Source organism: Rhinoraja longicauda, chromosome 8 (genome assembly GCF_053455715.1).
Source record: "Rhinoraja longicauda isolate Sanriku21f chromosome 8, sRhiLon1.1, whole genome shotgun sequence".
NCBI lineage: Eukaryota > Metazoa > Chordata > Chondrichthyes > Rajiformes > Arhynchobatidae > Rhinoraja > Rhinoraja longicauda.
Window position 1 is genome coordinate 49,427,730 of NC_135960.1, and position 17,918 is coordinate 49,445,647.

General features: G+C 42.6%; 1 protein-coding gene across 3 annotated transcripts in view; it reads left to right on the forward strand.

Annotated features, from left to right (window-relative positions):
* Window positions 1-17,918, forward strand: part of LOC144595941 (kalirin-like) — a 159,111-nt gene that overhangs the window by 24,613 nt on the left and 116,580 nt on the right. For all 3 annotated transcript variants that reach the window (XM_078403893.1, XM_078403894.1, XM_078403897.1), the window contains exon 2: window positions 10,391-10,637. In XM_078403893.1, the coding sequence (XP_078260019.1) occupies window positions 10,391-10,637 (247 nt within the window). The remainder of the gene's footprint in view (window positions 1-10,390; window positions 10,638-17,918) is intronic.

Consider the following 17,918-nt stretch of genomic DNA (forward strand, 5'->3'; position numbering starts at 1 on the left):
TCTAATTCAAGTTGTTTGTGATCATTGGCAAAATCATAAACAATCTAGCATCATCTAACCTTTCAACATGATGTTCTTGCATGTAAAGTATTGAATCGTGTGTTAGCTGTTGACACTCTAGCCCTTGCTCGACAGTACCTCATGGCTGCCTTCTATATCCTCCACTAGTTGTTGATGTGCTTGTTCACACTTGTTTAGTTTAGTTTTTAGTTAGAGCTACAGCGCGGAAACAGGCTCTTTGGCCCACCGGGTCCACGCCGACCAGCGATCCCTGCAAATTAACACTATCCTACACACCAGAGACAATTTTTTTTAACATTTCCCAACCTAATTAACCTACAAATCTGTACGTCTTTGGAGTGTGGGAGGAAACCGAAGATCTCGGAGAAAACCCACGCAGGTCACGGGAAGAATGTACAAACTCCATACGGACAGCACCCATAGTCGGGATCAAACCCTGGTCTCTGGCGCTGCATTTGCTGGAAGGCAGCAACTCTACTGCTGCGCCACCGTGCCATACAGTTAGTTGTGTTCTCTTAAAACATACCATTTTACTTTCTTTTTTCCACAGTGAATGAACCGTGGGTTACAATAATGGCTTTGTTGCTTTTAACTTCATCTTTCTTGCTTAATATGGTGTATTACTAGTAGGAGCAGCCCATCTGTTTTGTCCTGTTGCCATGGTTGCTCCAGCTACAGGAAGGATAAATTCACACACAAGTTGACACAATTTCCGACCTTATTAAACCTGTACAGGGCATGCAGTCTGGTTCAATCAGGAATGCTACAATTCAGGTGCTGTTCTTATTGCCAATTTTGTGAGACATTTCAAATCCTGATGTTAAATATAGTTCACAGTTTCTCCTTTTATTTGTACGAGACCATGTGTAAATACACGGAGGAGACATACAAGTGAAATAAACTGTGTTGTCGTGCCCCAGATAGAAATGATCCTTTGTGTTGTTCCTTTCACAACCTGAATGTTCTGCAACTCTGGGAGAAAAGATTGAGATACTTCTCCAAAACAATAAAAGCCAGCTGTTATAAAGCTGGTCTTGCCTATGATCCATTCTAACCATCCGTCTAAACCATTGCCCATTCTAGATCAGGGAAGATGAAGCCTGAATGTCCTGTGACCTCAGTAAAGACTAAACCAGAATATCAACAAATTCATATTTTTGCACATCAAATCCTAACACATTCTTGGACTTAACACTGTAAACCTATTTATTAAGAGTAAGGAAACCAACAATGTTAATCAGATTTGATAACCAAATCTTAATGCGGCACACATAATGAAATGTTGATTAGAGTGCTGCAAACTAATATCAACTCATTTAACATAGTGTTATGTTGTTTTAAATCCTTCCCCGGTGGATTCTTTGCTCTCCAACTCTCTCCAGGGCCCCGCTTTTCTCTGTGCAAGTCCTGCCCAACCAAAATGTATCATCTCATACTTGTCAGTGTTACATTCAATCTGCCATTCATTAACGTACTTCACCTGTTGATTCATATCCTTTTGTAAACTTAGATTGCCTTGCTCACTGTCCACTATATCACCACATCTGCCAATTTACTAAACACATTAATAGCATTGTTATCCAAGGTGTAAATATGGATAATAAACAACAGTGGACCCAGCACAGATCACTGCGGCATTCTCCTGGTCAGAGGCCTGGTCATCTCCTTGACGTTTTTACTTTAGACTTTGGAGATACAGCATGGAAACGGGCCATTCGGCCCACAGAGTCTGCGACGACCAGCAAACACCCAATGCACTAGCACGATCCTAGACGCAAGGGACAATTTACAATTTACAGAAGCCAATTAATCTACAAACCTGTATGTTTTTGAGTGTGGGAGGAAACCGGAGCACCCAGAGAAAACCCACGCGGTCACAGGGAGAAGGTACAATCTCCCTACAGCCAGCACCCATACTCAGGATTGAACGTGGGTCTCTGGCACTGCAAGTCCTCACAGTTCACTACACCTCCAGATTTGGAAACTGTACCTTGTACACCCTCGTCCAATGATTAATATATATTAAGAACCCATCTGCGCCCAAGATGAGGTGTTCTATCCATCCCCCTAGTCGCAACAGAGACAGAGTCCTCATAGTCCTAACCTTCCACGCCATCAGCCGTTGCATTCAACACATAATCCTCCAAAATTGATTTCTCTCACTTCAGGTAGCCACAACATTCCCTCTCTCTCAATCCCTCCCCCACCCAATTCGCATTAGCTTCTCATTTTCACCCTACAAACAGCTTACAATGGCCTATTTCCTTTATCATCGTTACTTTTTTGCATATCTTTCATTCTTTGTTCTTTATCTCTCCACATCAACGTCTATATCTCTCGTTTCCCTTATCCCTAACCAGTCTGAAGAAGGGTCTTGACTCGAAACATCACCCATTCCTTCTCTCCAGAGGTGCTGCCTATCCCGCTGAATTACTCCAGCTTTTTGTGTCTATCTTGAGTTTAAACTAGCATCTGCAGTTCCTTCTTAGATATTGAGTAAACTTGTTGCCCCAGTATCAACTGCCAGGGAACTCAACTCTGATCTCAAAAACAGTCTTTCACTAATCTTGTCTGGTTATTATAACTTACCAGTGTGCTGTCTATTCCACCTGAGGTGGAATAGATCTGATTCTAAATTGATCTGATCTAAATTGGAGTAAATTGATCTACATCAGATTCTAAATTGGAGTGAACTGGTCAAGGCTTACAGGGCTCTACAACCCAGAACTCCTTTGAGTGTTTATTCAGACCGAGCAAACAAAATAATACAAATCAAATCACTAAATATAATATAAAATATTATTAAAAAACTGTCAAAGATAATACGAAATAGAACAAAATACTGTGCACTAATATCACCTCCACGAAAATGACTTTGCACAGCGTTAATCTTTAATTCTAGCTGAAACTCAGATATACATCTCTATAACTCCAATTCTGAACACAACTCAATCCAATACTCATGAACATACCTCCAATTGTACAGGTAATCACCTTGATCTGTAGGTTTCCCTTGCAAGCTGTCCAACTTTATATGAGTCACATTCTATAGTTCTCTTTAACTGTGAAGGATTTTGAACATAAACTCATTCAGAAGGAGTCAGTTCCTCAGTAAACAATGAATCAATCCTGTCTGCAGCTTCCTTTGAAGTCACTGAAGTTTACCCTGTAGTTGTTCTATTTCGTAATTCCAAAAACATACATGAGCCGATTTGATCGATGCAATATCCCCCCATTTCTCACTGTATGATCTTTTTCTTAATCATGTTGCAAGACTTTGAAAATGGTTCCATCTTGTTCCTGCGACAGTGAATTAGTCCACTGTCCGCTCAAGGGAAGGTCACCCTCTTTCACGTTGTGACCAATATCTCGTTCTGTGTTTGTTTTCATATTGAAAATTGATGAATGGTTTGCACTCCAGCAACAAAAAATAAGCATTAATATTTCCAAAGTCTTTGGTGTTGAATCCAGACTTGGTGGAACCCTAATTGTCTTGTCTCTAAAGAGTTTTAACTCTTATGGACAGCCAGACAGCAGGGAATCAGAGAAAAATCAGGTTGTTAAATTCCAATTGCATCCTGTTTATGCCCCAGTGACTAATTCATCAAATATTTTTTCAAACTCACAGCCTATTTAAAAAATTCATTAAAAGGCATCTTATTTCTTCATGACTCAATGAAATAGAAACGTCAGTCAATGTGTAGTCTGTATTTAGGGAGGAACTGCAGGTGCTGGTTTAAATGGAAGACATGGAAAAAGCAAAAAGGTGGAGTAACTCAGTGGGCCAGACAGCATCTCTGGAGAAAAAAAATAGGTGATGCTTCGGGATGCGACCCTTCTTCAGACAGAGAGTCAGAGGAAGGGCAATGAGATATATAGACGGTACTGAGGACAAATGAGTGATGTTCTGTTGAGTTCCACTGTCTGTATTAACTAATTTTATCACCTCTCCCACAGCCTACAATGGACCACATTTCCTTGATTATCGTTGCTTTCTGCACATCATCCATTCATTTGTCCTAAGTACCTTCTATATATCCCCTTGCCCCTGACTCTCAGTCTGAAGCAGGGTCTCGACCCGAAACGTCACCTATTCCTTTTCTCCAAAGATGTTGCCTGACCCGCTGAGATACCCCAGTATTTTGTGTCTGCAGTCTGTATTTGTTTGGTTGAAGTTTGTTGTAATTTTGTTGGACATTTGGCTCTACTCCTAAATTGCCTTTCTTCCATGACCTTCGTTCTTGCAGAAAAACATGTTATACAACACCTTATCAAAAGCTTTGCAAGTCAGTAGATCGTATCAACTATATTCCTTTATCAAAAACTGTTATGAAGTTAGATAAGATTAAGGGCAGCACAGTGGCGCAGCTGTTAGAACTGCTGCTTCACAGCACCAGAGACTTGGGTTTGATCCTGTCCTCGGGTGCTGTCTGTGTGGAGTTTGCACATTGTCTCTGTGGCTGCATGGGATTCCTCTAGGTGCTCCTGGGTTTCCTCCAACACCCCAAAAACTTCCGGGTTTGTAGGTTAATTGACTTTTGTAAATTGACTTTTGTGTAGGGCGTGGATGCGAATGTGGGATGACATAAAACTAGTGTGAACAGGTATGGTCGGTGTGGACTTGCTGGGCCGACTGGCTTGTTTCCATTTATTCATAAAATGCTGGAGTAACTCAGCAGGTCAGGCAGCATCTCGGGAGAGAAGGAATGGGTGACGTTTCGGGTCGAGACCCTTCTTCAGTCATGAACCCTATTCCTGTTCAGATGCCCCAAGAATATTGTGAAGAAGGCCCCTGACTCAAAACGTCACTCATCCATGTCTTCCAGAGATGTTGAGTTATTCAAGCACTTTGTGCTTTTTTCTGCAAACAAGCATTTTGCAGTTCCTTGTTTCTGTTGAAGAATATTGTTGGATTCTCTGTAACATTTGTTGTGAGTCTTTTCTCAAATTCTCTCTTTGCCACTCTTATGTTTTAATTAAGAAACAAGGAACTGCAGATTCTGATTTACAAAAAGATACACAAAGTGACTCAGCGAGTCAGGCACCATCTCTGGAGAACATTTCGGGTCAGGATCCTTCTTCAGATGGGACTCGAAACATCGCCTATCATGTTCTCCAGAGATACTGTCTAATCTGCTGAATTACTCCAGTACTTTGAGTCTTTTAAAAATGTGTTTACTTCCTGTCCAAACATACTATATTTATCCTCGTTCCACTTGTGTTAGCAACAGTCATATGCTTCTTTGTTTTGTAATATTTTACTCTCTTTTTATTCAGCCAAGGAGCCATGTCTAAGTTTTGCAATTCTCTTCCTCATGTGGAAAAAAGCTGGACTGTGGATGAAATATAGAACCTTAAATGGCTCCCCTGGGTTCACTTATAGTTTGTTGCCTGCCAAGTTTTCAGTTCAAATCACCCAACCCCAGATCTGATCTCACCCCATTGAAATTGGCCCAACTCCAGGTGATTGTTTTTTTTACCTCAGAGTGATTTTATCCGCTTCCTTGGCCGTTCTAATTCTTATGGTTCTGACACTAAATTTTCCACCTCTGATACTTGCTCCACTTGGCTTGCTTCACCTTTTGGAACCAGCACTGTCACTTCCAACGTTGGCCCAGAGACATTCCTTCAATAAACATCTCCTGAAATCACTTCAGAAGCTGCCCCTCCTCACAGACCCTATGTATTATTCCACAATACATGTGGATAGTGCTATATCACATAGTGCAGTAACACTACTCTATTTCTTTGCACATCACGGAACTAACTACTGTACGATCACATAATCTTAGAGTCAAATAGCACAGAAACAGGCACTTCTGCCCAAAGTTGCCCATGCTGACCAAATTTAACCACCTACATTTGTCCCATCTGCCCGCTTTTCTGCCCCACATTCCTCTAAACCTTTCCTATCCATGTACCTGTCCAAATGCCTTTTAAATGATGTATTCGTACCTACCTCAACTACTTCCTTTGGCAGCTCCTTCCATATACCCACCATCTGTGTGGAAAACGTTGCCCCTCAGGTCCCTATTCAATGTTTCCCTCTCACCTTAAACCTATGTCTTCTAGTTCTTGATTACTCTACTCTGGGTAAAGGACCTGAGTATGAATTCATTCTATCTATTCCCCTTAAGATTTTATACACTTGTGGCACAAGGACCATTGGGACAGCCAACCATGCTCTCGATAAGTCATTGCAGGTTTCCTGACCGTGTAATTATTTAAGGTAGAAGGGTGATAAAACCTTTGTCTTCTGATATCAGCGGGAAGGGTTGTCATGTGTTTTATTCTGTTTGACATCTGTTATGCTTGATCAGATACGTCGATGTCCATTTGCAGCACATGAGTACTGGGCTACTTTCCTGATGGGTCAGATGGGAGGACAGAACACAGCCAAATACTTGGTTGGAATGTGTTACCCGATCCTGTTGATGGAATAAAAATTGAATGTTCTCTGCAGTGTGTAATTTGATCCTTTTGTTGTTAGGGGACAGAAGTTTAGACAGAGCACAGTATTCACTCTCATGTTTACAGAAAAGAATGGCACAGAAGTATCCTATTGACACTTAGAGAGAATGTGGAGCCTTGTACAGAAGAGATCAGACAGAAAATAATGTGGACTTTGGAGGGGTTTAGAGCATTAGAACTTTAAAATCAAGGTACTACTGATCATAAGCCTGAATAGGTCCACAGACACTGGGATGGTAAAGGGAAGGGACAATGCAGATGAGGATACTTAGAGCAGAGTTTTAGAGAAGCCCAAATTCATTGAAAGTAAAAACCAAATGGGAGAATGGCCCAGACCATATTGAACTAATTGGAGAGGAAAAAACCAAAATGCTGGAGGAACACAGTGTACCGAGCTGCATCTGGGTTTTTTTAAATCAAAAATATTTATTCAAATATTAAAATAATATATACAATACAATAAAACCAAAACAGAACCCACCACCAGAATACTATACAAACAAATATACCATTTGAAACTATTATACAATTATATTACAATCCCCATCCAGGATACTGTGGTGAGTCCAGAAGCGGGTGAGTGTTCAAAACGGAGTTTATTTGCATGGGCAAAAAACCCGTAACAAACGCAATACTCACAACTATAGACAACCAACGAATACGTCCTTACCGGACGGAGTTCAACACTAGATTAACTTGTCTCTCCCGCGCTGGCCCACCTCGTGACATCGTTAGCCAATCCGAGGGTTCGAACTCTCAGCCAATCCCTATGTCCCTACAATACATCCAATCCCCCGCGGTGCCCAGCGGTCCCGGAAATCCTCCAGGGTGCCTGTGGACAGTGCGTAGTCCCTCTCCAACACCACCCGGGCGCGGATGTAACCCCGGAAAAGGGGTAGGAAGCTGCATCTGTTGGGTGGGAAGGACAATTTGGCGACATCACAGGGTCTCCACCCTAAACATCAAACAATTCTTTTCCCTCCACAGATGCTGCTCAGCCCACTGAGTTCCTCCAGCGGTTTGATTTTCTATCTCCAGATTCCAACAGTTTCTCTTAAGGTATTCTCAAAGCCAGCACTTTTATTTCCCTGTGCTGGTTATCTTTGAGAAGACAATTGTGACCTTCGACCTTCTGGCCTTTTGACTGCCAGAGACGATATGATCCAAAGATCACTGTGGTGCTTTGAGTCAGGATTGCCGCAATTTTAACTGATGATGAAAGATCAGTGATCTGTACCCAATTCATTTTGGCAACAGAGGTGATCTTGTTCCTGTATCTTTGATATTAAAGATAGACACAAAATGCTGAAGTAGCTCAGTGGGACAGGCAGCATCTCTGGAGAGAAGGAATGGCTAAAGTTTCAGGTTGAGACCATGCTTCAGACTGTGAGTCAGTGGAGAGGGAGACTAGAGATATGGAAAGTCTGGTGTGAAAACAACAGATCAAAGCAGACGTTGATCAAGGAAATATAGAATCATTCATTGTTAGCTGAGGGGATGATGACAACGAGGCATACAATCAGTTTGAAGAAGGGTCTCGACCCGAAACGTCACCCATTCCTTCTCTCCTGAGATGCTGCCTGACCCGCTGAGTTACTCCAGCATTTTGTGAATAAATACCTTCGATTTGTACCAGCATCTGCAGTTATTTTCTTATATATACAATCATTAAAATTAATCAGGAGGACAGTTAAACTATTTGGAGAACTAGGGTGGGGTACGGACAGAGACAGAGAGTAAATTTGAAATTAGAGAAATCCAATTCATATTGCTGGGTTGTAAGCTGCCCAAGCAAAATTTGATGAGCTGTTCCTCCAATTTGCATTGGGCCTCTGACAGTGGAGCAGAACAAGGACTGAAAGGTCAGTGTGGGAATGGGAGGGGGAGTTAAAGTGTTTAGTAACCGGGAGATCGCGCAGGCCCAGGCGGAGGTGTTCAGCGAAATGATTGCCAAGCTTGCACTATGTCTCGTCGATATATAGTCCACACCTGAAACAGCAGATACGGTAGATGAGGTTGGAGGAGGTGTAGGTGAACCTCTACCTAACTTAAAAGGACTGTCGGGGTCCCTGGATAGAGTCGAAGGAGGAGGTATAGGGACAGGAATTGCATCTCTGCGGAGTACCTGGGGAGGGGGTAGTTTGGGTGGGAAGGGATGAGTTAACCAGGTAATTGCAGAGGCAACGGTCTCAGCGGAAAGCGGAAAGGGATGGAGATGGGAAGATGTGGCTAGTGGTGGGATCCCATTGGAGGTGGCGAAAATGTCAGAGGATTATGTGCTGTATGTGACGGCTGATGGGGTGAAAGATGAGGAATAGGTGGACTCTGTCCCTGTTGCGACGAGGGGGAGAGCAAAAGCACAGCCACAGAATAAAATGACATACCTTTAGGAAGATGAGGAGAAATTTCTTTAGTCAAAGGGTGGTGAATCTGTGGTATGACGGCTGTGGAGGCCAAGTCAATGGATATTTTTAAGTTGGAGATTGACAGATTCTTGATTAGTAAGGGGTCAGGGGTTATCAGCCATGCTTGATTGGTGGAGTAGTGTTGATGGACCGAATGGCCTAATTATGCTCCTATAACTTATGAAGGGTGCTGTGGAACCATTTAGCTGGAGTCAATCCCAAGAAACTACCCAAGAAGAAGATTTTGTTTAGTTTAGAGATACAGTGCGGAAACAGGCCGTTAGGCCCACTGGGTCCGCACCGACCAGTGATCCCCGCACATTAACACCATCCTACACACATTAGGAACAATTTACATTTATACCAAGCCAATTAACCTACAAACCTGCACATCTTTGGAGTGTGGGAGGAAACCGAAGATCTCGAGAAAACCCACGCAGGTCACGGGGAGAACGTACAAACTCCGTACAGACAGCGCCCGTAGTCAGGATCGAACCCGGGTCTCCGGTGCTGCAAGTGCTGTAAGGCAGCAACTCTACCTCTGTGCCACTGTGCCGCCAAATGAGGAACCTGTGACCATAACTCTCTTGTCTCTTGGAAACGTTTGTCTCCCTTGTTTGATGCAATTCATAAATAAACCTTAATTAATCAGTGTTGCTCATTTTACCTTAATCTACATTAAGTTTTCTTAAGTCTGAAAAGGGGACTCGACCCGAAATGTCACCCATTTCTTCCATCCAGAGATGCTGCCTGTCCCACTGAGTTACTCCAGCAATTTGTGTCTATCTTAAGCTTGCAATTCTAACCTCCCATCTACCTCATTGGAATCTTTAATTGGACTTTACTGGACTTTATCTTGCACTAAATGTTGTACCTTTATCTGTGCACTGTGGACGGCTTGATTGTATTCACGTATAGCTTTTTCTTTAACCGGATGGCAGGCAAACAAAGCTTTTCACCGTACCTCTTACATGTGGCGATAATAAACTAAACTAAACAGTTTTGAACAGTCATCTGTGTTTGGGATAACTCCAATGCTTAGCTGTTTCACATTGGTTTGCACAAGGGTAATGTTATTTACATTCCATGGGAAAAAAAATGTTGAGAAAGAATCAAATAAATACAATCAAAAACCAGAGGACATAGGTTTAAGGTGAGGGGGGAACCTGAGGGGCAACGTTTTTACACAAGGGTGGTAGGTATATGGAATGAGCCGCTGGAGGAGGTAGTTGAGGCAGGTGCTATCACAACATTTAAAAAACATTTGGACAGATACATGTTTAGGATAGGTTTAGAGGGATATGGGCCAAATGAAGGCATGTGGAACTAGTGTCGATGGGGCATGTTGGTAAGTAGGGGTAAGTTGGGCCAAAGGGCCTGTCCCCACGCTACATGATGCTAGGACTCTATGAAAAACACTGATCTTTTGAAAACTTTTATAACAGAACTTTAAGTTATCCAAGTTCAAATGCCCACTTCTCTTCTCCCAACAGCTTTCTGGAGGTTGTGAGTTAACCGTGGTGTTACAAGACTTCATTGCAAACAACAGCAGTGAGCTCAACATCCAAACAGGGCAGACCGTTGAGTTGTTGGAGAGACCGAGTGAAAGACCAGGCTGGTGCTTGGTACGTACAACTGACAGAAGCCCTCCGCTGGAAGGATTGGTTCCCAGTAGCACCCTCTGCATCTCGCATTCCCGCAGCAGTGTGGAGATGGAATGTTTCTTCCCATCTGGAAAAGGTAATTATAATGCCTTCTTTATCGTGGGATCCAGAGTAACATCAGGATTGAATGGTTGAAGACTATCTAGTTTGGATTTATGTGAAGGATTTTATTTCATATTACTATGATAGTCACTTCTAAACTAAGCATGTTTTTATTTGAAGTGTTTTGATTGGGATCTGACCCATTGCAATGTCCTAAAGATTCACGATTCTGTAAGAACATATTGATATTGACCTGTCCTTTTGAGAGGAAATGCTAATAATTTGGCTTGATACAAGGAATTGCAGATCTCTTATGTGCTGCAGATAAAACATGGTGACAGCGTACAATGTCAAGTGTGAATGCCATTGCCACTGACTGCCAGCACTGTTTGCCTGTAAAATCCGTGAAGGAAAAATGAGTGTTTAATTATCATGTGTACTGGCAACAGAACAATTAAATTTTTACTTGATGTAGCTTTAGAAGCAATAACACACACACATAAATTTACAACAAACACAAACACAATAAATTAATAATCAGTAATGGATAGGCTAGTACGTTATTCCTTGGAGTGCAAGATGCTGAGGGGCGATCTTATCAAGGTGTATAAAATAATAAGGGGGACAGATAGGGTGAATGCACACAGTCTTTTATTCAGAGGAGGGGAATCAAGAACAAGAGGACATAGGTTTAAGGTGAGAGGGGAAAGATTTAATAAGAAAGTGAAGGGTAACTTTTTCACACAGAAGATGGTGGGAGTATGGAACAAGCTGCTAGAGGGGGTAGTTGAGGCAGGGATTATCACAACATCGACTCTGGGTCTGAAAACTCTGGTTCTTCGGAGTCTGAAAAAGGGTCCTGACCCAAAACATCCCTCCAGGGAACCTGCCTGATGCGCTGAGCGTTCCAGCACTCTGTGTCTCTTTAGTCGAGTTTCGATCAAGCTAATTAGACATGACTTTCTCTTATTAAATACATATTGACTGCTCTTGATTAAACTGCACCTTTCTAATTGAAGATGCATGCTTTCCTCAAAAGTGATTCTTATGATTTGCCCAGAAACTCCAGTACAATTATCATCACAAAATGCTATTTTGTGGTCAGGCAGCATCTCAGGAGAGAAGGAATGGGTGACGTTTCGGGTCGAGACCCTTCTTCAGACTCATGATCAATCTTCTCTGCTTTCTGGAAGATACACATAATTGCCTGCAATTTCCGTGCTGAACATCATGTCAAGTTAAAGTACTCTCTTCTGCCTGCACGTGATCCATGTCCCTCCACTTCCTGCGTATCCATGTGCCTATCTAAAAGCCTCTTAACTGCTATTATCATATCTGCCTCCACCACCACCCCTGGCAGCTCGTTCTAGCAACCAACTGTATAACCATAAAACTAAATGTGGGGGGTTTATTGTTTAGAAACAAAGTAATGCAGATGCTAGTTTGTGCCAAAGATAGTTTACCAAAGGGTAGTTTATACCCTTCTTCAGAAGGGTCCTGACCCGAAATGTCACCCATCCCTTTTCTCCAGAGATGCTGCCTGACCCGCTGAGTTATTCCAGCACCTTGTGTCTATCTGTGGTTTATAGTCTGCCTGTCTTCCGATATTTAGGATTTTCCTGTTTTTAAATTAATTCTCTTTTGTGATCTGCTAATAGATCTGTTTTTCTCCTCTGCTAACTATCTACCCAAAGAACTTTCGTTTCCGATGTAGATAGGGTTTTTTTAAACCGCAAAAAGTCCTGGTATTATAGTGACATGCACACCCAATTAGACAGATGCATGCACCCCGACCCACGAGGAGTTAATACTTGCACAGCTCACCCTGAAGCAATACCTATTTTTGGTGTTCTCAAAAGAGCACATTTCCACCTGTTGGTAGGTTGCCCATTGCACCAAGCCCTTCATCTAACAATCCTCTTTGGCAGCTCGGCCACCTGAGTACTCTGCAGCTTGTGATCTTCCTCTCACAATGAACCAGCTCCCTCGAGAAATATATCCCACTGTCCTGCCTTCCACACCATAACAGAGTCATAGAGTTATACAGTGTGGAAACAGGACCTCGAGCCAACTTGCCCACGCCGACCAACATGCTCCATCTACACTCCTTTGACTTGCCTGCATTTGGCCCATTCGAAACAAAAGAGTGCCGCTGAGAATTATTTGAGAGTGGTGAGACCAGAGGTCGATGCATGCAGCTGAACGTGACAGCAAATTGCCATGCGAGGAGTGTGCGGGGAGTGATGACCATGAGAAGACAAAAGAACGTGACCTTGTTAATTCACACCTACGGCAGTCACAGCTTCCTCCGATGTGTGACCTTTCTCAGCAAGAAAAACGAATTTGTGTCATACTTTTAAGAACTTGAGAGTACTCTGCAGCTTGTGATCTTTCTCTCACAATGAACCAGCTCCCTCAAGAAATATATCCCACTGTCCTGCCTTCCACACCATAACAGAGTCATAGAGTTATACAGTGTGGAAACAGGACCTCGAGCCAACTTGCCCACGCCGACCAACATGCTCCATCTACACTCCTTTGACTTGCCTGCATTTGGCCCATTCGAAACAAAAGAGTGCCGCTGAGAATTATTTGAGAGTGGTGAGACCAGAGGTCGATGCATGCAGCTGAACGTGACAGCAAATTGCCATGCGAGGAGTGTGCGGGGAGTGATGACCATGAGAAGACAAAAGAACGTGACCTTGTTAATTCACACCTACGGCAGTCACAGCTTCCTCCGATGTGTGACCTTTCTCAGCAAGAAAAACGAATTTGTGTCATACTTTTAAGAACTTGAGAGTACTCTGCAGCTTGTGATCTTCCTCTCACAATGAACCAGCTCCCTCAAGAAATATATCCCACTGTCCTGCCTTCCACACCATAACAGAGTCATAGAGTTATACAGTGTGGAAACAGGACCTTGAGCCAACTTGCCCACGCCGACCAACATGCTCCATCTACACTCCTTTGACTTGCCTGCATTTGGCCCATATCCTTCTGAACCTATCCTATCCATTTTGATTGATATTTCATCGTATGAAGACCTCCCATTCGGGCCTTTGCACTAACATTGATGCTGAATCAGCCTCTAAGTTGGGCCTCGCAAGGGTCAGGTCAGGTGATGCATTTTCAAGAAGGCTGGCTGTCTTTTTCAAGCACCAGTGATAACATAGAACAGTATTGCCCAGGAACAGGAGCTTCGACACACAATGTCCATAGCGGACATGATGCCCAGACTAACTCTTACCTGCCTGTGCATGGTCCATATCCCTCCATTCCCTGCATATCCATGTGCCCATCCAAAAGCCTCTTAAACGGCACTACCATATCCATCTCCACCACAATCCATGGCAGCACATTCCAGGCACCCACTACCCTCTGTGTAAAAAAAAACTTTCCCCAATCATCTCCTTTAAACTTTGCCCCTCTCACCTAAAAGCAATGCCCTCTAGTATTTGATATTTTCACCCTGGGAGAAAGGTTCTGACTCTCTACTTTAACTATGCCTTATCTGTGATATTGGAACATTTTCGAAACAAAAGAGTGCCGCTGAGAATTATTTGAGAGTGGTGAGACCAGAGGTCGATGCATGCAGCTGAACGTGACAGCAGATTGCCATGTGAGGAGTGTGCGGGGAGTGATGACCATGAGAAGACAAAAGAACGTGACGCTTGAAGTGACCTTGTTAATTCACACCTACGGCAGTCACAGCTTCCTCCGATGTGTGACCTTTCTCAGCATGAAAAACGAATTTGTGTCATACTTTTAAGAACTTGAGAGGATGTATCTACGATGATAGAACTATTTGTGAGCAAGATGTGGCGTGGGAAAATCAGGATTAGAGTAAATGGCATGAATAAATTGTGCAGAGTACATGGCAACAAGCAAGAGAGATTTGGAAACTGAGATAAGGTGCAGTGGTGGTAGAATGCAGGAAAGAAGTGTACTTGCACCAATGAATGTGCCGGTATAAAGAGAGAATCATTGATGTTAAAGATAACTCTTGAGGAAAATAAAAGTAATCTTCTATTCTTTACCTCAACTAGGGTATCAGAGTAATCTCATGACAAGATTCCCTGTTGTTTGTGGTTCAAGTTTAGTTTACTTTATTGTCACCCGCAATGAGACACAGTGAAACGCTTTTTTTTGTTGCGGCTCTCCAGAAAGACTATGTACATGATTACAAATCAACCTTAATTTTCTTTCGTGTCATTTTCAGATACTTATCACTTACTCTCCTTTCCATACTGGTGTTGAATATTTCCCATCTTCCTGAATGTATGACCATTGCATGAGTATTGTGCTTTATAGTTACCTTAACCATCACTTCATTTAATCAAATCTGGGCTTTTCCACTAACCTTATACTGGTAAACTTTAAATTATTCAAAGCCCTAGGTGTCATTTCCTAAAGCCTCCCCCAACAGTTAGTTTCTGCCGCCCCTCAATGACTCTATGAATAGAATTTAAATGTAACTCCACAGTTCTGGCCAATCTCTGCGATCTCCTTCAAAAATACTCTCTGCTGCTTTTCATTTACTAGCCTTTCAAGTCTAAGTCAAGTTTATTGTCACATTCACAGGTACAGAGAGGTACAGGTACAATCAACATCTTGCTTGCAGCTTATCTCCCTCTTTATTTTCTCCTCCTACTTAATGGCAGTTCATTTCTTCCCAATTTTTTTTTCTCTTGTGAAATGCCTCCAGAATGTTTAATCGATTACAGGTGCTTATGGTTATTTTTTGACCATGTTTTTAATCTGTGGCTCTTCACAACTGCAATTGGGGAAAATACCTCAGTTTGGTGTCTATAATTGAACAGCTTCTATGGGTACTAAAACACTCTTAAGCAAGGAGTGAGCTGCAATTGTGTGCAGGAAGGTGATGGAAGTATAGGTGGATGAGGAATTGGACATTGGGATAGGGTGCAATCCATAAGATGGCCGTCCAGCAGTGATGGATGTATATAAGGATGTTTCGAACCTGAACACTATAGACCACCCAAAGCCTCACACGCATCTGCCGTCCCAGGCCTCAAAGGCAGCTGGACAGCATTTAGGATTGAGGTTGGGTTGCACATGGGGGTAGATTGTCTAACGGCCATAAACCTAATAAATCTCATAGTCATAGTTACACAGCACGGAAACAGGCCCAATGGTTCAACTCATCCATGCCGACCAAGATGCCCCATCTACACTAGTTCCACCTGCCCATCTTTGGTCCATATCCCTCTAAACCTTTTCTATCCATATACCTGTCCAAGTGTCTTTTAAATACTGTTGCAGTATCTGTCTCAGGTACCTACTCTGGCAGCTCGTTCCATATACCAATCATCCTCTGTGTGAAAAAGTTGTCTCTCATTTTGGTATGAAATCTTCATCCTCTCACCTTAAACCTATGTCCTCTTGATTTTGATATCCCTACCTTGGGTAAAAGACTGTGCTTTCACCCTATTCATTCCTCTCATGCTTTTGTACACATGCTGTGATGAACATGTGGGGAAGGGGAGAGGCATTGAACATTAGCTAGGCTGGAAGGATTTGATCTGACTTTGAGGCTGGTGTTTAGAAGAGGAAAACTATTAAACATTCCCTGGCTTAAGAGCTAGGTGCGGCCCTTAGGGGCAGCACAGTGGCGCAGCGGTAGAGTTGCTGCCTTACAACACAGGAGACCTGGGCTTGATCTTGATGACAGGTACTGCCTGTATGGAGTTTGTATGTTCTCTACGGTTTCCCACCCCACTCCAAAGAGGTTCAGCTTTGTAGGTTATTTGGCTTTGGTAAAATTATAGTAGGACAACGTTAGTTCTCCCTGTGACCACGTGGGTTTCCTCCGAGTGATCCTGTTTCCTCCCACAGTCTAAGGACGTGTAAGTTTGTAGATTAATTGGCTTCTGTAAATTGTCCCTAGTTTGTAGGATAGAACAAATATTTGGGTATCGCTTGTCGGCAAGGATTCAATGAGCCAAAGGGTTTGTTTCTACGCTGTGGATCTCAAAGCTAAACTAAACTAAGAGGGAACAGGAAAGTATCAGGATAATGATCACCCGGGCTATAGATGAGGAGCCTAACTGTGTTTTCAGATTTGAACCGTGACCCAGTAACTGGAAGGAGAGATTGTTCTAGATTAAGACCTCAAATGGTCAGGTGAGTGGATGCTAGAGATCAGGTTGAAGATTGGAGGGTCAGGAGAAAGGGACGTCAGATGTGGCACATGGATGCATCAGTTCGGCAGGAGAGCTGAGGGGTTGGACAGTGTATGGCTGGATCACTTCAGGAAAGGGCATGACTTCCCATGCATTCCAGTTCAAAATTGTTTGGCAACATTCATGTCTCCAGCGTGCCGAAAGAATGATCACACCAAGGGCAATGTGATCCACATTTCCAGAATGCTCCAGATAGAGGATTAGAAATGGAAACTATGTTAGAGTTCAAGGAGAATTTACACCCAGAAGTGTCTGATCAGATTTCCAGAGTGATGCAAAACATCCTGAAAATAGTAATTAACTCATTTGACTCCAAGCAAAACATTAGGTTTTCAATAGCAGAATTTCATGGGTGTTGTTGAAGGGGTTGGGGATGGGGGGGAGGGGAGTGGGGGGGGGGGAGAGAAAGAGAACCTGATTCTGTTCAGTAGAGTTCAGTTTGTTTTGATTTAGATTTGTTTATTTTAGTTTGGTTAATTGTCACATGTACCGAGATATAGTGGAAAGCCTTTTTGTTGCGTGCTATCCAGTCAGCGGCAAAACTGTACGTGATTGCAATCATACCATCCACAGTGTATAGGTGCAGAATAAAAGGAATAACGTTTATTGCAAGATAAAGTCCAGGAAAGTCTGAATAAAGATAGTCCGAGGCAATTTGTAGGCAATAATTTGAGAAAACTGTTCATTACACCTCTTGATTGACACGATTTTCTGATGAAGGTGAAGTTGTGTTTTTGTCATCTGAAACAAATATCACTTGTCCAGTCCAAGTGACGGTTTATCCTATTACCTACTTTCACAAATAAATAATAGGACAGAAGTGTACACCTGAATGATTAATGGATTTCAAGAATGATCTACGAGGTAATCCAGGTGTCCTAGTTTCACCAAACAAAATGTATTGCCCTACTTTTTTAAACCCTGTAGCAGTAGCCATCTGTTCTTGTTTTTTTTCCCTGATTATTTGGATTTTTTTTAGGTCACCATAACCTTGTTACACAATACACAAAGTAGAAAACACTTTCCCTCTGCTGCTTTTGTTTTCAATGCAAGTATTCTTAATGATATGACTTTTATTCTCATTTCCTGTGAATCCAAGGTCAGATCACCTG